At 45.9% G+C, this 23,629-nt stretch overlaps 4 protein-coding genes across 4 annotated transcripts; 2 read left to right on the top strand and 2 right to left on the bottom strand.

Moving 5' to 3' along the window:
* Positions 1 to 14,576: 14,576 nt before the first annotated feature.
* Positions 14,577 to 15,582, bottom strand: LOC122020472 (PRA1 family protein B3-like). Its single transcript, XM_042578417.1, has one exon. The coding sequence runs from the start codon at positions 15,456 to 15,458 to the stop codon at positions 14,823 to 14,825; it is 636 nt and encodes a 211-aa protein (XP_042434351.1). The 5' UTR covers positions 15,459 to 15,582; the 3' UTR covers positions 14,577 to 14,822.
* A 3,035-nt stretch (positions 15,583 to 18,617) lies between these two features.
* On the top strand, positions 18,618 to 20,437 carry LOC122019666 (ferritin-3, chloroplastic-like). The gene is made up of 8 exons (XM_042577121.1): positions 18,618 to 18,962; positions 19,284 to 19,367; positions 19,463 to 19,523; positions 19,619 to 19,706; positions 19,792 to 19,853; positions 19,924 to 19,989; positions 20,074 to 20,137; positions 20,234 to 20,437. The coding sequence occupies exons 1-8, from the start codon at positions 18,655 to 18,657 to the stop codon at positions 20,281 to 20,283; spliced, it is 783 nt and encodes a 260-aa protein (XP_042433055.1). The 5' UTR covers positions 18,618 to 18,654; the 3' UTR covers positions 20,284 to 20,437.
* Positions 20,438 to 20,766: 329 nt separating this feature from the next.
* LOC122019668 (UPF0098 protein CPn_0877/CP_0992/CPj0877/CpB0906-like) lies at positions 20,767 to 21,574 on the top strand. Its single transcript, XM_042577124.1, has 2 exons — positions 20,767 to 21,281; positions 21,357 to 21,574. The coding sequence occupies exons 1-2, from the start codon at positions 20,853 to 20,855 to the stop codon at positions 21,429 to 21,431; spliced, it is 504 nt and encodes a 167-aa protein (XP_042433058.1). The 5' UTR covers positions 20,767 to 20,852; the 3' UTR covers positions 21,432 to 21,574.
* Positions 21,556 to 23,614, bottom strand: LOC122019667 (transcription factor bHLH51-like). The gene is made up of 4 exons (XM_042577122.1): positions 23,455 to 23,614; positions 23,254 to 23,334; positions 22,430 to 22,907; positions 21,556 to 22,121 (listed from the first exon to the last, which is right to left on the bottom strand). Exons 3-4 carry the CDS (start codon positions 22,661 to 22,663, stop codon positions 21,675 to 21,677), a joined length of 681 nt encoding a protein of 226 aa, XP_042433056.1. The 5' UTR covers positions 22,664 to 22,907; positions 23,254 to 23,334; positions 23,455 to 23,614; the 3' UTR covers positions 21,556 to 21,674.
* Between the last annotated feature and the right edge of the window lie 15 nt (positions 23,615 to 23,629).

Here is a 23,629-nt window from a genome sequence, read left to right as displayed (position 1 = left end):
CACCTTCGGAGTGTTTCTGAAAGGAGTGTATTTGATAGTGCATGTGTGACAGAGGGCAGGATCCTTGGATTAGTGGATAATAAGTAAATCGCTTGTGTAAACATTGGTGGAGCTCCGTTTCGTATTTTCCGTTGTAAATCATCATCAACAAAGCGAGACAAGCTATTCACCCGCTCTGGCTCCCGAGTATCCCAACATTAGTCTCTCCTTAACTTCGACCACCACGTCACCCATTTTTCTTTTTCTTGACTTTGACTCAATTTCGGAGGTCTGCCTTATTTGCCATATCAGTCATCTTCCTCATCACCACTCTGGTCGGCGACGGCGGCCACAGGCAAATCAGCGTCCGTAGGCAGTTCAAGGATGTGGTCACCCTTGCCGACCGCATCGCTGAGCCTTACGCGGGCTGCTCATCCAGCAAGGGGGAGTATCTGTTGGTGCAATATCCCTCAGGTCAATGTTGACCTGGGTAACCAAGCTGAGTCTTGGTTTGGGTTTAGATGTTTGACAATAAGATATTGATTGAAGAAGAGTCAAGTAGGTCAAGGTTGACTGGATACTTGACTGGGAAGTCCTAACTGGGAGGTTAGGCAAACTGAAAGACCTAGTGAGTAGGTCAAGGTTGACTGGATACTTGCTAGGCAGTATGAAAGTCCTGGTGAGTGAAGCCAGGCAGAAGAAAAGTCCTGGTGAGTGAAGCCAGGTAGAAGGAAGTCCTAGTGAGTGAAGCTAGGCAGATGGAAATCCTGGTGAGTGAAGCCAAGTGAAAGTCCTAGTGAGTGAAGCTAGGCAGATGGAAATCCTGGTGAGTGAAGTCAGGTGAAAGTCCTAGTGAGTGAAGCTAGGCAGATGGAAAACCCTAGTGAGTGAAGCTAGGTGAAAATCCTGGTGAGTGAAGCCAGGTGAAAGTCCTGGTGAGTGAAGCCAGGCAAGGAAAAATCCAGATGGATCAAGGATGATCGGACATCCGGTCTAAGTAGGTCAAAGGATTGAAGATTGCTGGATACTTGGCGTGAAAGAAAAGTCCAAGTAGGTCGAAGGATTGACTGGATACTTGGCACGAGAAAAGTCCAAGTGGGTCAAAGGTTGGCGACACTTGGTAAGGGAGTCCTAGCAGGTCAAGGAGTGACTAGATGCTAGGCATGACATACCAACAGTCAAAGTTGACCGGATGTTGGTTTGGGAGGTTCGGGACTTGGTTTTGGACAAAATCAAGGCTTTGGATCGATCGATGGATCGATCCAGGCTCGGATCGATCGATGGATCGATCCGAGCTCTGACGAGCCACGGATCGATCCGTGGATCGATCAGAGGTCCCAATCGATCGATGGATCGATTGGACCGCGCTTCGATACGTGGATCGATCCATGGATCGATCCAGCGCTTCTCGCGCAGGCGCTCCGGATCGATCCGTGGATCGATCCAAAGCCTCCCGATCGATTGGGAACATTCGAATCGATCGGGATCCGGCCGTTGGCGTCGTTTATAGCAGCGTTCATTTCCTTGCGATCGCTTCTCCGATTCACTCCAGTTACTCGCCAGACTCCTCCAGCTCTCGAAGATCGGATCGCGAGTTCTTGAAGGATCTTGGAAGCTTTCAAGTCAAGAGGCGGATCAAAGGCAAGAAGAGAAGCTAGGGTTAGGGTTTATACTCATTGTAAGCTTGTAAGCTTGTATTTCTTGTATCCTTTCCTCTCTTCTTGTATTGAGTCTTGTAGGGCTTCTCCGCCCTTGGTAGTTACCATAAAGGAGAGTTTTATTTAGTGGAGGGTGTGTGTGTTGGTGTGGATCCTTGGATTAGTCACCTCTTGTGAGGTGGATACCATAAAACCAACCGTGTTAGCGTTGTGTGTTTGTTTGTTTTTATTGCACATCTTTGAAGGAACAAGCAACGAGCGAACGCGACCAGAGGCTATTCACCCCCTCTAGCTACTTTTGGTCCTAACAGGTGGTATCGAGCATGGCTCTCACCGGAATCATCGCCGGAAGGGTCAAGCATATCAAGAAAAGCTAGAGGGTGAAGAAGTTGAGCAAATTCTTCAAGTTCAAGATTCTATCAAGCTCAACTTCAAGATGCAATTCCAAGATGGACTTGGATTTGACACAGGTGGGTCCACCATATTCATCTACAAGCTTGATTCTTGGAAATCAAGAATCGAAAATTTTCTTATGATGGAGATAGAGCAATGGTTTGCTCTCATGGAAGGTTTTGAAGCTCCCACAAATTCCAAGGGCAAAGTACTCAAAAGGAGCAAGTGGAGCAAAGACCAAATCCAAAGATGTGAGGCCAATGACAAAGTGACCAAGCTTTTGGTCAATTTATTGCCAAGAAACATCTTGGAACAAATTGGAGAGTTTGAAGATGCCAAGGAGCTTTGGAGCAAATTGTCAAGAATTCATGAGATCCCCTCCACTGTACCAGATCAAGGAGAATCCAAAGAGGGCGACTCGTTGGATCAAGACCAAGAGGAGGACTCCGAGGTTGAGAGATGCTCAACCTCCGAAGAAGAAGTTCAAGAAGAAGCTTCATCCTCAAGGGAATGCATCGAAGGGAACAAGGAGGGAGCATACTCCTTGTTTCATATTCAAGATGATGAAGCCTCCACCTCTAGGATTGAGGGGGAGCGATCCTTGGTGACGCCGGATCAAGAAGAAGGAGAAGCCTCTACATCCGGGTCAAGAGACGAAGAGGAGGAAGAAGATTCTACCTCCACAAGTCAAGAAAAATCAAATGGAGGGGAATCAAGGTCCGATCAAGAGGAAGCTTCTACCTCCGGATCCAAAGAAAAAGATGCCACCCCTACAAGCAAAGGTATAAATATTTCAATTAATAATAAAAATCATATAATATGTTTTGAGTGTAGGGAACATGGGCACTATAAGAGCAAGTGTCTCAACTTGGCCAAGAAGAAGGGCCAAGTGGCACAAAAGGGCAAGGAGAAGCCCAAGGAGACCACCCCCGGGACAAAGAAGAGCAAGGAGCACATTGTGTGCTTCTTGTGTCAACAAAAAGGGCATTACCGAAGTCAATGCCCCAAGGGGAAGAAGATGGTCAAGGCTCAAGGAGGCACTAGTCAAGGGGGAGCCTCCAAGGTAAAAAGGAAGGTAACTTTCATTGAGACTATTCCCTTGCAAAATGGTAAAAAGCATGCTAGGTCAAATTTTTATCATTTTAATGCGATTTACCATAAGAATAGGAAGCATGAGGGCTTTAAGGAAAAGTATGTGGCCCTACATGCCAAAACTACTATCCCTAAGGCTAGGAATGTAGGTAAAAACCTAGACGATAACTCTAAGGATTTAAGATACAAGCCTAGAAACAAAAATGCTCATGGATCAAATACTAAGGACTTAGTGAGAGAAAATCAAGTCTTGATGTCAAGACTTGACAAAATGGAAAAGACCCTAAAAATGATAGAAAATATCCTATTAGGGCAAAGTGAGCATAACTTAGGTTTAGGAAAATCAAAGTCATCCAATGGCCATAAAGGTTTGGGATACAAACCAAAAGCTAAGAAGGATGTGCCTAGTTATCATAGGGTTCCATATAGTTATGGAACGAACCCTAAGTCTAGAGGACAAGTCAAGGATACAAGGGAAGATATCCCTAGAAGTATCTTTGCAACCAAAGTGACTAAGACTTCTAAGAAGTCTAAGAAAGTCACGAACAAGGTTACAAGAGAGGCTATCCCTAGAATTGACCTAGAAAATGTGACCAAGGCTTCTAAGAAGCCCAACAAGGTCACTAGGAAGGTATCTAGGGAAGTTATCCCTAGTGAGTACCTAGAGCACCCAAGGAGCACCAATAGGTGTTGGGTTCCTAGGAGCATCTTCTCTACCCCATAGATGGGTTAGAGAGTGTCAACTCAGAAGAAGGGTAGTTAACCCAACTTTGAGGAAATTGACACTCAAGGAGCATTTTCAAGGTTTTTGTTAACCTTTGAAAATGAAATGGAATTATTATTTACTCCTTGAAAGAGTAAAAAGTGCCAAATTGGAGAAGTATTGATTTTATTTTAAAGTGGCACAAATTTGAGAAAACACAAGAACTACCAAGTTGGGATTTTGGTATGTTCTTAGGAAATTAAAGGCAAACTAAGCCTTAATTTAAAAGTGCTACTCTTGTGGAAAAATGGAATATGCCAACATTTGAGGACATGTTTATTTTCAATTGGCATACATTAAATCAAGGAAATTAGAAATGCCAAATTTAGGCTTTGGCATTCTCTTGTAGCATTTTAGGGCAATCTAGGTTTAAGGTGTAAGTTTAGCTAAGACTTTAAGGATACTTAGATAGTTAATCTAGGTATATTTTATTTATGCTAAATCTTGCCATGATTGTTTGCCCATCATATGTCATGACATCATGTCTAGTTTTTGCATTCATGTTTTATTATGGAAAATCCAAAAATACCATGTCATGACATTCATACATCATTGATCCGGCAGTAAGAATGGGGGACCCACTTCCTGAAGGGTCTTAGCTTGAGAACCGATGAAGGGCTGACTAAGCGGTTAATGGCCGAGCCGATCAGCCGGGTTGGTCCGAGCGGAGTTAGAGATAACCCATCCATGGGGTTGGGTGTCCGACGCCAAGGCAGGAGGATCGAAGGGCCGACCGGGAGCCCGAACGGCAGGGGCCAAAGAGCCGAGCGGGCAACCCGCCCGGACAAAATAAGGGCGAGGGGACAAAAAGGTGGCCGAGCGGCCTATGCGCTCAGCTCGGGATATGGGATATCGGTAGAAGCATGTCTGATGATTAGACCGTACACAAGATCGCACGATGGAGGATCTTGCCGTCACATCATGGAAAGGTTGATCTGATGGCAGTATGGCCTCGTGGACGCCTTTTCCGACGGATCCATATCCGGCATGGCCCTTGACAGACTCCATGCCCGGCATGGTCAAATCAGTGATTGCTTTGATTGGCGCGCCAGCTTCTTCGAGGGGTCTATATAAGACCTCAATTTCTTCACGAGGTATGCACGTCTTCATCTTGAGGCCACCTTTTTGTCATTCCTCGCTGACTTGGCGTCGGAGGACCGTCGCCGGACACCCTCCCGGCTCGGTTTTGTGGCAGTGCCCGAGCACTCGAGGATCCAGCAGAGGCGCCACGTGCCCAGCGTCCAGCTTCCGGACGAGATCAAATTGGCGCCGTCTGTGGGACACTCATGCATCCGATCGGAGACAATGGACGGCTGGGCGACAACACACGGTGGCGCTTTCAACAGAAGAACTCGAGGCTCTGGTCGAGATGCCAAACTCATGGAGCAAAACAAAAGCATCCGCCGAGCGAGCGGAGCAACAAGCAACATCTGCGTCGTGTGGCCGAGCGGAAGCACCTCCAACCACCGCACCTCCATCGGCCTTGTCGCGCCCTGAAGTCATACCAGCCCGAAGAGATAGAGGATCTTCCTCGGATGAAATGCCAAGGGATGACGGGAAGGGAAAGCTCCCGAGCGGACTCCTCCCGACGGAGAACCAGTGCCATGGAGTTAGCCAAACTAGCGAGCTCAATGTGGCCGTCTCAAAGAACCAATTGAAAAAACACTCGGTGGCGCATGTCGACCGGATGCAAGGCCTCGCATTTCCAAGTGACTGGAGGACACCTATTATAGAATTCCTCCGTTGGCACCACACCATCCGATGAATATGCAGCCCGGCTCCTCGGAAGAAGAGCCGGTCGGTTCACACTCATCGGAGATCGCCTTTACAAGAAAGCTTTCTCGCGCCTTTTGCTGAAATGTGTAAGGACTTACATCCTCCGGAAGTACATCAAGGATCATGCGGGGTCATCCGGCGGACGCTCATTGGCCAAGAAGATCCTCTTGGCCGGATACTTTTGGCCAACTTTACAAACAGATGCCGCTCGGACGATATCTACATGCCTTTCATGCGAAGTATCACAACTCTCCCACCGGCGGAGGAGATGAAGGCATCAACCATCTCATGTCCGCTCGATCAATGGGAATGGATATTGTGGGTCCATTTACGATGACCGGGCAGAGGAAATTTTACTAGTGGCGGTAGACTATTTCTCCAAGTGGGTGGAGGCCGGGCCGCTAGCCAAGATGGTTAAAAATTCATCCGCAACACATCATTTGTCGGTTCGGCATCCTCGCCGACTAGTGTCCGATAACAACGGGCGGCAGTTCACAGGAAGATGTTAGAGGATTGGTGCAAAAGCTACGGCATTGGGCAACATTTCACGTCCGTGGCCTATCCTCGAGCAACGGTCGTGAAGTCGCCAACCGGGAAATTCTTCGTATTCTACGCTCGGCTCGACCATTTGGGAGGAGTTGGCGAAGTGTCGAGCGTCTTGTGGGCTATCCGAACGACGCCAAAAGAAGGGACGGGAGTCACACCGTTCCATTTGGTATATGGCGGTGAGGTCGTCATACCGGTCGAAGTCGGCGTTGAGTCAGCCAGGATCCAGAGCTATGATGATGACAACGCCGAAAGAAGACATGGAGTCGGACTTGGTAGAAGAGGAGAGGGCAAGGCGTCTGTTCGGCTGATGGCATACCGTCGTGGATGAAACAAAACTACAACCGGCGAGTAATTCCGGATCGTTCCAAGTCGGCGATCTTGTCTGGAAGAAAGTCAAGCCGTTGCAAGCTTGAAGCTCCATGGGCGGGCCCTTTCAAAATCATCGAAAGGCTCCGCTCGTATTATCTGGAGGATGAGGACGGACGGCAGCTAGATAGGCCGTGGAGTGCGAACCACCTCCAGCCTTACCGGGCGGGGTGAAAGGTGTATCACTGTAAATCACCCTGTGTATTTCATTTTTCGACTAAATACTTGAAATGCAGAGATGAAAAGTCAAAAGAGCGAATATAAGGCATTATCATCGTAAACCAGAGGCCCCCGAGCCGATCGGCCGGGAGGTTTGTATCCGAGCCGGGAGCTCGAACCCGAAGACCCCAGGCCGTTCGGCCGGGCTGCGTATAGAATAAAAGCAGCATTCGAAATCGAAGACCCCGAGCAGTTCGGCCGGGCTGCATACTAGTGTGGTAGGAAGGAAACCAAAGTCCTGCGCTGCTCAGGATGATAGAGGGAGGTTATTGCCTGGAGCGAAGGCCGGAGCCGGTCGGCCAGGTATATGGTTTTCCGAGCCAAGTGCTCGACAACGAAGGCCCCGAACCGCTCGACCGGAGGTATACGGATCAAATTGGCGCCAAACGCACTAAAAACGGAAGCCCCGTACCATTCGGACGGATATAAATTATCCGAGCCAAAATGCTCGGAGCAGACCCTGAGCCATTCGGCCAGGAGTACGTTCTTGGGTAAAAGGGGCATAGGGATTATCCGAGCCAAGCACCCGAATAGTGAAAGCCTCCCTGCCGATCAGGTTCGCAAGCGAATGACCCGTGCTGTTCGGCCGGGCATAAATATTGTTCAAGCGCGGGATATGAAGGCCAAGGTCGCTTGACCTGGTAAGGAGTCAACCTCGAAGGCCGTCTAGCCCAGACGTTAAACCGTAGAGACGAGCCGGCGTCTATAAACCCTCCGAGCGGAAGACCGACGAGCACCGTCGTTAAAAATCGAGAGCCGCGCCGATCGGCTATAAACATCCGCGCCGACGAGCACCGTCGTTAAAGATCGAGAGCGGCGCCGATCGGCTATAAACATCCGCGCCGACGAGCACCGTCGTTAAAGATCGAGAGCCGCGCCAGACCGGAAGACCGACGAGCACCGTCGTTAAAAATCGAGAGTCGCGCCGACCGGCTATAAACACCGCGCCGACGAGCACAGTCGTTAAAAATCGAGACGGCGATCGGCTATAAACATCCGTGCCGGACGAGCACCGCCGTTAAAAATCGGAACCGCGCCGATCGGCTATAAACATCCGCGCCGACGAGCACCGTCGTTAAAATCGAGAGCCGCCGATCGGCTATAAACATCCGTGCCGACGAGCACCGTCTTTAAAAATTGAGAGCCGCGCCGATCGGGCTATAAACATCCGCGCCGACGAGCACCGTCGTTAAAATCGAGAGCCTACCGATCGGCTATAAACATCCGCGACGAGCACCGTCGTTAAAATCGAGTCGCGCCGATCGGCTATAAACATCCGTCGACGAGCACCGTCGTTAAAATCGAGAGCCGCGCCGATCGGGCTATAAACATCCGCGCCGACGAGCACCGCTGTTAAAATCGAGCCGCGCCGATCGGCTATAAACATCCGCGCCGACGAGCACCGTCATTAAAAATCGAGAGCCGCGCCGACCGGCTATAAACATCCGCGCCGACGAGCACCGTCGTTAAAAATCGAGAGCCGCGCCGATCGGCTATAAACATCCGCGCCGACGAGCACCGTCGTTAAAAATCGAGAGCCGCGCCGATCGGCTATAAACATCCGCGCCGACGAGCACCGCCGTTAAAGATCGAGAGCCGCGCCGATCGGCTATAAATATCCGCGCCGTCTAGCCCAGACGTTAAACCGTAGAGACGAGCCGGCGTCTATAAACCCTCCGAGCGGAAGACCGACGAGCACCGTCGTTAAAAATCGAGAGTCGCGCCGATCGGCTATAAACATCCGCGCCGACGAGCACCGTCGTTAAAAATCGAGAGCCGCGCCGATCGGCTATAAACATCCGTGCCGACGAGCACCGTCGTTAAAAATCGAGAGCCGCGCCGATCGGCTATAAACATCCCGAGCGGAAGAACGAATATCAAAGTAAGACCGTGGAAACTACAAATATTACAAAATTCAGGCCCGATTGGGAGTTGGTCCTTCGATACTCGGCTTTGTGGACTTCACGCAGGCAGGATACGTGCAAAGTGAGTAGGCTACCTCGCTCGGACCCTATGCAATGTGCCAAGCCGATCAGACGCGTGAAGGAGAACCCTTAAGAGCGGGACTGACTCTAAGTATCAACGTTAAGCAAACAGAAGAATATTATGGACAATGAGTAGGAAAACAAAAAAAGGTAGCAGCCGGAAACTGGGACTGGATCGTCGGAGGCTACAGCGGCAGGGGAGGCAGACGGAGGAAGCACGAGCAAGCATGCGGCAAAGGGAGAAGACGGAGGCTTTATACTGCCGAGGTTGGTTGGCCTCCGCCGTCGGATGCAGGTCACGAAAGACGAGGCCCTCATCCGACCGTCTATTTCAAAGCAATCGCGTCCCATCGTACTAAGCATCGCCGCCACGTGAGAAGAGCCATGTGGCGCCTTGCCACTAGGCGCAATTAATGCGCGTCATACCGCGCATGCTGCGACTTAATGGGAAGGATTTGCGCGATTTTCGAGAAGATTTAAGCAAGCAAACGTCCACGTTGAACAACAAGGCATCCGAAACGAAGAGCCGAGCGGCTGAATCCGGCATAAGGGCCGAACGGCTAAAAGGAAGATTATGGAAGCGGCGACCGCCCGCTCGGACACATATAGTCCAGTCAGTCGGACTCACTGCCTCCTTCGACTAGACTTGAAGGGAAGGCAAGTGATCCGGCAGTAAGAATGGGGGACCCACTTTCTGAAGGGTCTTAGCTTGAGAACCGATGAAGGGCTGACTAAGCGGTCAATGGCCGAGCCGATCAGCCGGGTTGGTCCGAGCGGAGTTAGAGATAACCCATCCATGGGGTTGGGTGTCCGACGCCAAGGCAGGAGGATCGAAGGGCCGACCGGGAGACCGAACGGCAGGGGCCAAAGAGCCGAGCGGGCAACCCGCCCGGACAAAATAAGGGCGAGGGGACAAAAAGGTGGCCGAGCGGCCTATGCGCTCGGCTCGGGATATGGGATATCGGTAGAAGCATGTCTGATGATTAGGCCGTACACAAGATCGCACGATGGAGGATCTTGCCGTCACATCATGGAGAGGTTGATACAGTAGCAGTATGGCCTCAGGGACGCCTTTTCTGACGGATCCATATCTGGGCATGGCCCTTCTGACAGACCCATGCCTGGGCATGGTCAGATTGCTTTGATTGGCGCGCCAGGCTTCTTCGAGGGGTCTATATAAGGCCTCAATTTCTTCACCGGAGGTATGCACGTCTTCATCTTGAGGCCACCTTTTTGTCATTCCTCGCCTGACTTGAGCGTCGGAGGACCGTCGCCGGGACACCCCTCCCGGCTCGGTTTTGTTGCAGGTTCGCCGGAGCACTCGAGGATCCAGCAGAGAGCGCAACGTGCCCAGCGTCCACTGACTCTTGGTTCGGACAGGATCAATCATGTAGTAATAGGATATTTTCTTTTGAAAATTATTTTCTGTTGATGTATGCCATAACATAATCATGCATTTAGTTTAATTCCTTGTAATTAAGGACGAATGGCATTTAACGACACTTATTAACAAGTGACATCCTGGGTGGATGTCTAATATCTCTAAAATGCCTAGATAGATATGCATGATCCCTAGAATAGGGCAAAACCAAATTTTACATCTCACAAAGACCTCTAAGGTGACTTGTATGTGTTTTGTCCATATTATATACAAGTGAGATGTTAGGATGATGAACAAAACTCAAGATGTTGATTTAGTGCATTTTTTTGAGTTTTAAATTCATCAAAACACATAGTTATGTGTTTTCCCATCATTGGGAAAGCTAATGTACAAGTCATATGCATTATGCCCAAGGAACATGATGGGATATTGGTTTTGAAAATGTTTTAAAAATGTTTTTGGAAAACCTTGGTGAAGGCTATCTTTTGATAGTAATCACCATTGAATAGTTAGACACAAACTTGAAGAAAAACACTAAAGTTTTTGCAAGTTTTCAAGTTTGTGTCAATCTTTGAAAATATGATGTATTTTCATAGAAAGCTATTTTTCCATGATTAAGTATGCCCTAAATAATGTCTACACGAAATTTCATAATTTTGGATTTTGTAGAATTTTCTAGGGTTTCAAGTTGACCGAAATGGAATTTCAGCAACTATCGAGCTCCGATCGATCCATGGATCGATTGAGTTACCGAATCGATCCATGGATCGATTCAACGGCAATTCCCGCGAGCGAAAGCTCATTGGATCGATCACCGATCGATCAGTAGTCTGAATCGATCTGGATCGATTCAAAGGTTCAATCGATTGAACCAACTCCAATCGATCCAAGTTGCTGATTTTGGGAAGGCTTGATTTCACATCTTTGAACCTCTTTGAGTCTAGGAAACCATTCCAAACCCCTTAAATACATTTGTATACATACAAAGGGTGTTTTCATGTTGAAAACAAGGATGGATTGTTAACGAAGACTAAGTAGAAGTTTAGGTTGAGGTTGTTTCAAATTTTGAATATTTGAACCTCAAAACTTCTAAATTTGGGTTTCCAAATGTTTTAGGGATTCCAAGTCATTGTTGGTGCAATGACAGAACCATGTCTTTAGGGGAGGGACTCTTTAAAGACATGAAAATTATTTTTCATGAACCTTGGAAGGTGGTTAACCTTCTGTTGTGGACTTGCTCAAGGTTGAGCATTTAAACTTGAAATGGGGAGAAATGGGGAGTGGATATCCTCATTATTTCAAGTGGACACTCAAGTGGTTGAAAATGCTCAAGGTTGGGTATTTGTCAACATTGAGGGAGAAGTTAAGGTGATAATGACGGGTATGGGATCTCATTATCGGGTGATCACAATGAGTGAAGTTGTGATCACGATGAGCAACTCTTCAGGGGGAGAGTCTTCAACAAATGGATTTGTTGAAGTGTGCCCAGAATTGGAGCATAGGTTGATGTGTGTCCAACGATGGGTTGATGTGTGCCAATAGGGGGAGAATGTATGGTTAAGTTTAGGCTTTCATTACCTATGGGAAGGTCATAGGGGGAGAATGAAAGGACTCATGAAAGAGAGTAAGTTAGGCTTTCATTACCTAGAGGGAGTTTGCCCTCTTAGGGGGAGAATGAAGTAGGCTTTCATTACCTATGGGAAGGTCATAGGGGGAGAATGAAAGGACTCATGAAAGGGAGTAAGTTAGGCTTTCATTACCTAGAGGGAGTTTGCCCTCTTAGGGGGAGAATGAAGAGCTTAATTTATGCTTTCATTACCTAGTGGCATGAAGAAGGAGGCTATGGGATTAGCCTAACTTACATATGGGATTGTAAGTGTTATTGTGGTATTGTCAAACATCAAAAAGGGGGAGATTGTTGGTGCAATATCCCTCAGGTCAAGGTTGACCTGGGTAACCAAGCTGAGTCTTGGTTTGGGTTTAGATGTTTGACAATAAGATATTGGTCAAGAAGAGTCAAGTAGGTCGAGGTTGACTTGAGAAGTCCTAACCGGGAGGTTAGGCAAACTGAAAGACCTAGTGAGTAGGTCGAGGTTGTTGGATACTTGCTAGGCAGATGAAAGTCCGTGAGTGAAGCCGAGGCGGAAGAAAAGTCCCGTGAGTGAAGCCGGAAGGAAAGTCCCGTGAGTGAAGCCAGGCAGAGGAAAGTCCTAGTGAGTGAAGGAAGGTGAAAGTCCCGGATGGAAATCGTGAGTGAAGCCGGTGAAAGTCCTAGTGAGTGAAGCTAGGCGGATGGAAATCCGGTGAGTGAAGCCGGTGAAAGTCCTAGTGAGTGAAGCTAGGCGGATGGAAATCGTGAGTGAAGCCGTGAAAGTCCTAGTGGTGAAGCTAGGCGGATGGAAAACCCTAGTGAGTGAAGCTAGGTGAAAATCCTGGTGAGTGAAGCTGGTGAGTGAAGCCAGGCGAGGAAAATCCAGATGGATCAGGATGATCGGACATCCGGTTCGGAAGTCCAAGTAGGTCAAAGGATGGATACTTGGCATGAAAGAAAAGTCCAGTAGGTCAAAGGGATTGAACTTGGCACGAGGAGAAAAGTCCGAGTGGGTCAAAGGGATTGACCGGACACTTGGTAAGGGAGTCCTAGCAGGTCGAGGAGTGACTAGATGCTAGGCATGGCATACCAACAGGTCAAGTTGACCGGATGTTGGTTTGGGAGGTTTGGGACTTGGTTTTGGACAAAATCAAGTCTTTGGATCGATCGATGGATCGATCCAGGCCGGATCGATCGATGGATCGATCCAGCTCGGATCGATCGCGGATCGATCCGCACAGATCGACCGAAATGCTCGGATCGATCCGTGGATCGATCCGAGGTCCCAATCGATCAGTGGATTGATTGGGACGCGGCTGCTTCGCGCGATAAGCGCTGGATCGATCCATGGATCGATCCAGGCGCGTTTCCAGAGCATAGAGGCGCTCTGGATCGATCCGTGGATCGATCCAAAGCCTCCCCGATCGATTGGGAACATTCGAATCGATCGGGATCCGACCGTTGGCGTCGTTTATAGCCGCAGGCGTTCATTTCCTTCGGCATCGCTTCTCCGATTCACTCCAGATTACTCGCCTCCACAGCGCTCTCAAAGATCAGATCGCCAGTTCTTGAAGGATCTTGGAAGCTTTCCAAGTCAAGAGGCGGATCAAAGGCAAGAAGAGAAGCTAGGGTTAGGGTTTATACTCATTGTAAGCTTGTAAGCTTGTATTTCTTGTATCCTTTCCCTCTCTTCTTGTATTGAGTCTTGTAGGGCTTCTCCGCCCTTGGTAGTTACCATAAAGGAGAGTTTTATTTAGTGGAAGGTGTGTGTGTTGGTGTGGATCCTTGGATTAGTCACCTCTTGTGAGGTGGATACCAAGTAAAACCAACCGTGTTAGCGTTGTGTGTTTGTTTCTGTATTTTCCGCTGCACATCTTTGAAGGAACAAGCAACGCCGAGCACCGAGCGAACGCGACGAGCTATTCACCCCCCCCCCCCTCTAGCTACTTTTGGTTCTAACAGTATCAACGAGCTCAAGTCATTTATAGGATTCTCAGAAACCTCGCTCATAAAACGATAAGAACCGAAAGTACCAAAGTTAGTGCTATTGAAGAGTATGAGCGTATAAAGGTGTTGTGACAGTTACAAAGCCTGCTGAATAATCTGTTTGAAGAGACACTTGATGACATCTCCCAATCTAGCAATCATCAGCCATCAGCAGACTGATGAACTTTTTATGGTAGTTTTAAAAAGACAAGAGGATGCTTCTCCTGCTCCTTTCTATCTTTATCCTCTTCTGAGACCACTTGTGATAACTTGCATACAATCTCTTATGTTTTCTATGAGATTTTTTGGCTGTTTACTTCATGTTATATGTAGGAATATATATTACATAGTTAAGGCAGGTACATGCTGTCAAATGTTTTGTTCAAGCGATATAATATCTCAGTATCTTAAAAGGGATTAACTTATGATCTTTGGAGGTACTATTGAACTTATGTTGTCATGCTATTCAGGTCAGCCATGCAGATAAATGTGCAACAGAGTGGGCAGAATTAGCAGAATATGTTAAATGGGATGAATAAGTGAGGGTAAATAAATTCAAACACAGTATCCTTTCAAATTACGTTCCTATTATCTGAACTCTGAAGTGCAATTAAGCACTCTTCTTTGTGGATATGTTTCTACAGTTTGGGGCTTTATTTTTCAGTAGAAACTGCCCCAACTTTGCATATGAGACATGAACAATTGAGAGTGATTTTGCTAATATTTTCCTTGACCATTTTAATCTGATACATATCGAAAATTACTAGCTTTATTTCACTATACATATTGCATTGAGCAACTTCACTTAATCTGCATGTTTGCAGACAAATGTATAATTGGTAATAAAAAAACCAAATTATGTTTAGAACAGAACAAGAGAAAGTGGAGTTAGAACAGAACTAGTGTACATTATATAAAAAGAATCAAATTAGTTGTTAAATAATCAAATATTAGCTTATCGTAAGGATTCAAAATGAAAATTTCACTCTAAAAAAAAGATCTTTTTTTACCGTGTAATGTGAGATCTAATGCAGTGGTGAAGAAACGATAGGGAGGAGAAACCAGCAACCATCAGATCTGAGGATCAGATGCGTACGGGAACAGCTGCCGAGGCGGCTCCGCCGAGGAAGGATAACAATCCGGCGGCGTTGCCTAGATCCTGCTCGTCGAGGAACAGATCCTCCGGGACGCGGAAGGCTCCGTGAGCGGCGACGATGCCTGCGCCAGCAACGAGGGCGGAGACGATGATTGATCCGACAGAGGTGAGGAAGACGACGAGGGCGGAGAGGAGGACGAGGCCGCCGAGGGTCTCGCGGTCGGTGAAGGTGCGGCCGAAGAGCACGAGGGGCGGATCGGAGGGGCGGAAGAGGTAGAGGAGGCACCAGGCGACGAGGAGCGCGAGGAGGACGAGGAAGGAGAAGGGATTGGTGACGAGAGAGACGGCGAGGACGGAGGCCACGACCGCGGCGTAGTTAACGCGGAAGTACGCCAGGTTCTTCCGGAGGCGGGTGGTGGCATCGGAGAAGGACTCCGGGCGGGAGAATGCGGAGCGGTCGGCGAGCTCAGACCAGGGGCGGCGATCGGAGAGAGAGCGGTTGATGGAATCGTTGAGGCGCGATAGGAAGAGGCGCAAGGCAGGGATGGCGACGGGGGCGGATCCGGCAGAAACCGGGGTGGAGAGGGGGACGGAAAGAGGAGGAGATGAGGCGGAGGACGGCATCGAAGGGAAAGGAAGGGATGAGATGAGATTAGTAAATTTTGAAGGGCGTTACAAAATTTGGGTCGAAAATTCCATTTCCCCTCCCTAGTTTTATGACTTTATCAACAGTTTGACTCGCTGCCCCGGCCAGATTTAGAAGATTACTTAGGAGAGTAAATAAAGAATGGAGGGTCTTTTTAATATTAATTTTAAAAAGTTTTTTTTTAATAATTCTGTTAAAAGAACGTTTTTAAATTTTTTTTGTCCGTTTAATAATTCTGGTTCAGTTGATTATCGAGCATCGAGTCAGCTCAATTAATTATTGATTGGTTTGAATGACTATGATTTGAGTGAGAAGGTGTATAAATTAGATTCGGTCTTAAATAGGTGAGCAAAAGGAAAAAAAAGAATATAATAAACCGTATAAATGAATAGTGAATTCTGAGTAAGTAATTTTATATACATGTGCTTTTAAGAACAATCCTCGTGTCAATTTTTCTTTATGCATGAATATTAATATATTTTTAAAAAATAATATACTATTTTGACATTTTTTAAAAAAATATATCTATCGTTTGTGTACTTTACATGCTAGAAACTTTCATTATAAAGATTGATTTTCTAACAATTATTATAAAAAATATTAAAAAGAAATATTAAATCATTAAATTGAAGGATTCTTAATATATTTTACTTGTAGGCCGATCGAGTCCCCTTTATCATCTGATCAACTTTCGCTCGTGATTGGATTGGATCGGGTAAAGAATGATGAACCTCTCCAGAACTTAACTTTCGCTTAGTTTTTCCATTTGGTCAAAAAATTCGGTTCGATTGAGTCATGTGCCTAGTATATCCGATTAAATCGAAGGTCCAATCGACTAGATTATTCGACTCAACTCTGAATGACATCAATATAACTTGAGATTTTATCGATCTCGAAGAACATGTCATTATACTAACCCTAAGTATTGACTCCTACTGCCATATATATTTTCTTAACTTTCACCCTGATTTCGAGGGTCCCCGGCTATTCGCCATATCATTTTTAAATAATTATTTTTTTTTACTTTTTAATTATTTAACGGTGAATTATAAATTCATCTCCTACTGACACGAACTCTAAGAAATATTGGAATGAACTCAGAGTAACAATCAAGTAACATTTGCCTGTGCCGTCCTCGTATGCTCACTAAACATTATCATCTAGTTATTAATAATCAAAGTCATCTAAAAATACTTTTAATATTATTATTTAGTTGTGTGGGCCGAAAGCATTTTAACTTTTAATTTAAACAAAGTCACTTGCCACGTGACACACTTTTACGGCATTCAATTATATTACGTCCCCACATGCAAACAAAAATTAACAAAAAGACAAATTAATATAATTAGTAACCTTTATTAAAGAAAAGGATTGTTTTTCAAAAAACAAAAACAAAAAAACAGAACACCTTTAAAAGAATGCTACATTTTTAAAACTATTTTTATTTTAGCAATATTATGTTATATTAGTAGCTATGGCTAAAGCAATAATAATGTAACAATTTTAATCAATCTAAAATAATTTTAATGGAGTATTTCTTTTAAATATAATAGTATTATATATATCTTACTATTTTATTAAAAAAAAATTCCCTTTATTAACTAATTTTGGTGAAGCCTAAAATGAATTTACGTTATTGTCCTTTTTTCTATTCACTTTAAAAATAATTCCAAGGTTTATTAGTAATTCCACGAGCGAAACAATCATTGATCGAGAGTTCGAGACTCAGCTGCGGCGTATTATTATGAATTTTTCTCATTATTAATTTTCTCTAGTTGTTTTATATAAAAAAAAATATAGTTCTCTTTAGTCCCACATCTTAGAATTGACAACATTAGGATCAAAGAAGTTTCTATAAATATTTTAGGCCAACGATGTTAAAAAATATATTTTTCTTAGTTTTTTTACTAAGATAAGTATAATATTACATTAAATTAGTTTTTTTACATAGGGAAGTCTGTAACATTAGTTTGTTATTGGGATTCTCTAGCGTCACTATTGTATAAGTCTGACGAATCTACCCAAATAATTCGGATTTTCAAAGACCCAAATAATTTATATATTATTATTGATCCTGTCCGAATCGCTGAATCAACGGACGCTGGGCACGTGGTGCTCTCCTAGTTGCCGACGTAGATCTCCGACTGGTCGTATGGAGCTCCGGCGAACCTGCAAAGAAGTCGGGTCGGGAAGGGGTTCCCGGTGACGACCCTCCGACGCTCAAGTCAGGCAAGTGGACAAAGAAGTGACTTCGAATATCGTAGAATGCGTACCTCCGGCGAAGTGTGAGGCTCCTTATATAGAACTGGGAAGGGGCTCACGCACACATACCGAGGTGAATACGTGTCCTCAGCCCATACCTCAGTATGGGCTTGTCAGAAAAACTTACCTGACACCATACTGCTACAGTCCGAGCACGTCTCTGATGGGACAGCGGAACCCTCTGTCATAAGATCCTGCGTATGGCTTGCTCGTTGGACATATCCGCTGTCAACAGATGTTTCTTTGTCCTTTTCTCTTCTTACTCTATGCCGAGCATCCGGCCGGTCGGCAGTCCCCTCTCGTCCGGCCGGTCACATGTGCTGGTCTACTTGGGAGATTCCCAATAGTGTGCTCTGTGGAGACTTAGCAGTATTGCTACTTTATGCCTTCGGCCGAGCGGGCTACCCGCTCGGCCGTACGATCCTGTTCAATATGAGCGTCAGAACCCTAACTCCCGCGGGGGTGCCTTTGACTTCAGTTAGACACCGGTAGCCGGTCGGTCTAACCTTTTCCAGTCGGCCGGTCGGTCCACCCTTCTCCGATAGTCCTGTTAACCCTTTGACCTCCACGTGACGTTGACTTCTTGGAACGGGGTCCCCTATTCTTACCGCCGGATCAATTATATTACACACGCAACGCGTGTGCACGATCATACTAGTATTTATTAAATTTGAATAATTTTTATTATATATTATAAAACAAACTTTTTAAATAGATTATTTTTTAGGTTATTTTAATTAAAAAGGAGAAAAAATAATACGGTATAAGAAAATATCGCACCTACCAATTCCGAAATAGATCGAGCCGTGTGACAGCCACGCGCCTCCCAAGTAATCTCCGCCGTCCATTTCCTCTTCTCCCTCTATATCAACCCTCCATTCCCGATTTCTCGCCCCACTCAAAACCTGCACCATGTTGCTCCTCCACGCCGCTGCTGCTCCTCCTCTGGCTCTTCTTCCCTCCCCGCCGTCGCTTCCCGCCACCGGATCTGGCTGCCGACCGCTTATTCGGTCCCGTTTGAGGCTTCTGAGGAAGAAGGCTCTTGGTCGGTCGGTTGTGGCCGTGGCTGGCGAAGGGCAAGCCATCGCCGGTGTCATTTTCCAGCCGTTCGAGGAGATCACGGTAAAAATGGACTCTCTGGTGCCGATCGCCAATGGACACTCCCTCGCTCGCCAGAAATACGCCGACGACTGCGAGGCCTCCATCAACTTTCAGATCAAGTACCCTCTTCCCCAACTTCTCCATCTTTTTCGGTTATTACTGATTTAACTTTATTCCTCCTGATCTTATCCCTCTACTTGTGAGAAAACTGATGTTAATTCGATTTCTAATCGATATCTTCTGTTTACTGTGATGCCGTTGTTTTAGAAACAAAATAGGCGGATCTTCCAAAATAGGTGGATTTTTTTTCACCATATTTGCAATTTTACTGTGATTCCTTATCGGCACATCACAATATTGCAGTTTCAAAATCCTTTCATAACTTATTGCGATGTTCTATAGATGTAAATTCCCTTTTATGACCATTCTCTTTGTTTCAGTGTGGAATACAATGTTTCCTATGTGTACCATTCCCTGTTTGCCTACTTTGATAGGGACAATGTGGCACTAAAAGGCATAGCCAAGTGAGTCTCTGAGAAATCTCAATATGTTAATTCATCCATTCCATTATTTAGGATTTATATCAGTGAGTTACTTGTGCTATCAATTAATTATCCAGGTTTTTTAAGGAATCCAGCGAAGAGGAAAGGGATCATGCTGAGAAGCTAATGAAGTATCAGGTAGGCACACTAATCTTCACAACCTCCTCTCTTGTTTTATATCTTTTTCTTTTCTTTTCGTAAACAATCACAAGTAAAAGCATTTGCGACATCAGAATAAAAGGGGAGGAAAAGTAAAGCTTCTCCCAATCATCACACCTTTGACCGAGTTTGATCATCCAGAGAAAGGCGATGCACTCTACGGTAAGTTGAAAACTCTTCACTGATTGAGTGTGTGTAGTCCTCAAAATTCAATACTCATTTCTCTCGTTGTCTTTGTATCTTTCAGCAATGGAATTAGCTCTAGCTTTTGAGAAGCTGACAAATGAGAAGCTGCTAAGTCTGCACAGTGCAAGTGTTCTCGTCTTCTTGACTTATCTGATTTCGAACTGGTTCTCCATTCTAAAATTTGGATAGACAGGTAGCTGAAAAATGCAACGATCCCCAGACGGTGGACTTCGTCGAGAGCGAGTTCCTCGAAGAGCAGGTGATTGTGATCGAGCTTATGTAAGCATGAAAACACCACGTATCTGACAAGCTCTTTGTTGTTCTTTCTTCTTAATTTTTTAAGGTGGAAGCGATCAAAAAGGTAGCTGAGTATGTTGCTCAACTGAGAAGAGTCGGGAAAGGGCATGGTGAGACTCGACAAGATCACGCTGCTTTCTACAGTGGTTTATATTCATGGATGCATCTGCAGCTCATGTTACTACTGTTTGTTATATATCTTGCAGGAGTTTGGCATTTTGATCAGATGCTGCTGCATGAAGGAGGTGCTGCATGAGCTCCGAGCCTTTGTTCTTCTTATGGCGACTCATCTATGAATGAGATGAAATTTGTGTGATGTGAATAAGAAATGCAAGTAGATATTATGTACTGGATCATGTATTAGCTCTGGTAGTGAGGACTCTGAGTCTAAGCTTCGTCCAATTAACTCAGCCTCAAAATTTGAGTCATGCCAAGTCAGGTCGAACCTTGTCCGCGAGTCAGGTCAGGTGAATGCAGCTCAACTCGCGGGCCGGGTCAAGCACGGCTCAGTCCAGGACCGTGCTGAGCCCAGCACGCATGTCAGGTCAATATTTTTATTTTTTTAAAAAAAAATAGAGTATCTTATCCAAACCATTCACTAAAACCGGCACGTGTCATATTTTGCGGCGACCCTAGCACACGTATCCTGCCTAAGCTGCCACCTGCCACATACTACGTGGCCATGCACCTGTCGCCTCTTCCCTTCTTTAATAATCGCATCGCCTGCATCACCATCTCCATCCACTTCGTTCAATCGATCGAAGTAAGCGCGACAGAAGGCTAATCGGAGCCCGTTTACTTGATCGGTGGTTGCCCGTCGTCGTGATGGCGCAGGAGACGCTGAGGCTGGCGTCGTCGGCGATCGGCCACGAGGGCCGTCTGCCGCGCAAGTACACCGGCGACGGCCAGGGGGCCGTCAAGGACGTGTCGCCGCCTCTGGAGTGGTACGGCGTCCCGGAGGCGGCGCGCTCGCTGGCCCTCGTGGTGGAGGACGTCGACGCGCCGGCGGACGCCGACAGCCCCGTCGTCCCGTGGACGCACTGGGTCGTCGTCAACATCCCCACGACGGTGCGCGGCCTCCCCGAGGGCTTCTCCGGCAAAGAGGAGGCCGCCGGCGGCGAGCACGCCGGCATCAAGGAGGGGCACAACGACTGGAAGGTCCCCGGGTGGCGCGGCCCCAAGCCACCCACCTCCGGCCACCGCATCTCCTTCAAGCTCTACGCCCTCGATCAACCCCTGCATCTCGGCAACAAGGTAAAAAAAAACACTAATTAATACTAAAATTGCCCATAAAAACGTGAAAAAAAAAAATTAAACCTTTGACGACAGGTGACGAAGGAAAAGCTTCGGGATTCCATGGAAGGGCATGTGGTTGGAGAAGCAGAACTGATAGCCATCTTTTAATTCCCCTGTCGCTGTACTCGCCTTTTTGTTTAACTTCGTGTTCTTGTGTTCTGGACAAAAATAAGAACTCAATGTTCTTGATCGCTCACCAACCATCTTTAATTGAAATCAATGAAAGCTTGCATCAACTAATTCTTGTTCCACTGTGCATTACTAAACCAATTGATTGTTAAAAGTGTTTGATCGATAATAGAGGTCTACAACAATGTCCATGATTCATCCACACCAAACAACGACAAATCACTAGACTCGAGGAATTTGCATCATCCTTCTCCTCTTGCTCGAGAATTCACTCGGCTCGTCCTTATTCTCGGAAGCGATCGCGTCCAGTGCTCGTCTCAGAGACTCCATGAAGGAGCTCACGCAAGCATTCTCCTTCCTCTCCTCCAGGCACAGCAAGAACGCACCGTGGGTTCGGCCCCCTAACGACACAACTTCGGCCTTGATCGTTCTCAGCCTCAGCTTCTGAAACGCTTCGGTGAGTTGGGCAAACAGGTCCGGTCTGTCTTCACAGCAAACGGAAGCCTTCATGTAGAGATCGTCGTCGTCGTTGTGGCTGATGCTGCATTCCACCACGCTGACTTCGTTCACTTCCTTTGGGACTCTGGAGACTTGGCTGATGTCTGTTACCTTCCTATTCAGCTCCTTCACTTGATCTATGACTCTACCGAGAAGGCATGCCTTGTCCATCTAAAACCACACAAAGTTCACATGTTTCAGCTATGCAAATCTCATGAATGGACCAATAGAATGAAATTTAGATCTAGCATCAGTTCTTCAATATCTATGCACCTATTTAATAACAGTAGATGTGCAATTTCTATTTTTTGATGAAGAACTTAAAAAGTCACTTATGGATTTACATTTAGTCCCAACTATTTTCTCCAACGAGTAGACTACAAAAGATTTCGAAAAAAAATGCAAGGGACAAAGTGGAAATTTTGCTTTCTCAAGAGTTGAATAGGAAACACAAAAAGAGAGGGAAAGAAAGGCCTCACCTTGGCAGAGTTGGGAACCAAGCGTCTGAGAGTGGAAAAATGAGCATTGATCCTCTCCCTGCGCTTCTTCTCGGCCTCCTTGTGGATCCTCAAGGCCACAGACTTCTCGGCCGTCGTCGGTGGTGGCTGAGGCAGCAGCAGTGGCGGCAGGGGATGTGGAGGGAGCGGTGGCGGCCCTCGGAGGAGCACAGGGCCACTGGAAGAAGAGGAGAAGCTGCAGCCTTGTTCCTCCATGCCAATCTGTTGTTATCTCTCAAGTCAATGCTGGCTCTAGTAACACCATTCCCAGTCCAAAAGGTGCAGCAGAGGGGAGTGGAATTTTTGATGTACTGCTGAAACTGATGGGTCCTCTGTAACATAACGATGGATGCAAATGCTCCAACTGCCCGCTGCCAAAAGGACTTGTTGCTTTGGCAGTATACGGCAGTGATTCCAGAAAAATGATTTCTATCATCATTGGTCCATTTGATTCTAAAATCTGCAATTTGTTAAACTGAAGACTTTAATTCTCTTATATATATATATATATAGAATCAACAATTTGTTAAACTGAAGACTTTAATTCTCTTATATGTATATATATATATCAGATCAAATCAATAATCAAACCACATTCATATTTGTTTTTCTTTCAACAGTGCTCATAGTGTTCCTGTTTATTTGACAGCTTTTTAAAGAAGCTCTAGAGGTATACTAAAGTACACACTTTAGTCATAAAAATGCAAAATTTATGAGTATATATATATATATATATATATTTTGATAAATTGTGCTTTTAAATTCCTGACAGAGTGTACCAAATGAGGGAGTTGGAAAAGACTGACATGGGATTTATGAAGCTTCACTCTGAGACTCGATGCTGTTGTCCTTCATCTCAAACAATGTCTTTGCTGCTCATTCTGTACCTGCTAAGGACAGGATTAGTAAAAAATTGTTGAAATCTAACAATATATTATTAGGATTAATAGCCTTTAAGATTGATTACACAAGGAAATGTGTTTGAGTGAGAGTTCAACAGAACTTACCTTAAAAAGAAGAATTAGGCATGTGACAGCTTCTTCTTCATAATTTTCAGCAATAATAACAACCTTTAATACTACACAATGCCAGATCATGACCTAAAACAGCACCACAAAATGTGAACAACTAAGTCTAGCAACAACTATAGTCGTAACTTAGAAATATGAACAAAATTTGAAT

The sequence above is a fragment of the Zingiber officinale genome, chromosome 9A (assembly GCF_018446385.1).
Source record: "Zingiber officinale cultivar Zhangliang chromosome 9A, Zo_v1.1, whole genome shotgun sequence".
In the NCBI taxonomy this organism is placed as follows: domain Eukaryota; kingdom Viridiplantae; phylum Streptophyta; class Magnoliopsida; order Zingiberales; family Zingiberaceae; genus Zingiber; species Zingiber officinale.
This window is presented reverse-complemented; position numbering and strand designations above follow the sequence as displayed.

Excerpts from the sequence above, each read along its gene's own strand:
- LOC122020472 (XM_042578417.1), bottom strand. The coding sequence starts at position 15,458 with ATGCCGTCCTCCGCCTCATCTCCTCCTCTTTCCGTCCCCCTCTCCACC.
- LOC122019666 (XM_042577121.1), top strand. The coding sequence starts at position 18,655 with ATGTTGCTCCTCCACGCCGCTGCTGCTCCTCCTCTGGCTCTTCTTCCC. Across the intron at positions 19,368-19,462 it reads GCACTAAAAGGCATAGCCAA|GTTTTTTAAGGAATCCAGCG; the intron begins GTGAGTCTCTGA and ends TTAATTATCCAG. Across the intron at positions 20,138-20,233 it reads AAGAGTCGGGAAAGGGCATG|GAGTTTGGCATTTTGATCAG; the intron begins GTGAGACTCGAC and ends TATATCTTGCAG.
- LOC122019668 (XM_042577124.1), top strand. The coding sequence starts at position 20,853 with ATGGCGCAGGAGACGCTGAGGCTGGCGTCGTCGGCGATCGGCCACGAG. Across the intron at positions 21,282-21,356 it reads CCCTGCATCTCGGCAACAAG|GTGACGAAGGAAAAGCTTCG; the intron begins GTAAAAAAAAAC and ends CTTTGACGACAG.
- LOC122019667 (XM_042577122.1), bottom strand. The coding sequence starts at position 22,663 with ATGGAGGAACAAGGCTGCAGCTTCTCCTCTTCTTCCAGTGGCCCTGTG. Across the intron at positions 22,122-22,429 it reads TGGTTCCCAACTCTGCCAAG|ATGGACAAGGCATGCCTTCT; the intron begins GTGAGGCCTTTC and ends GTGTGGTTTTAG.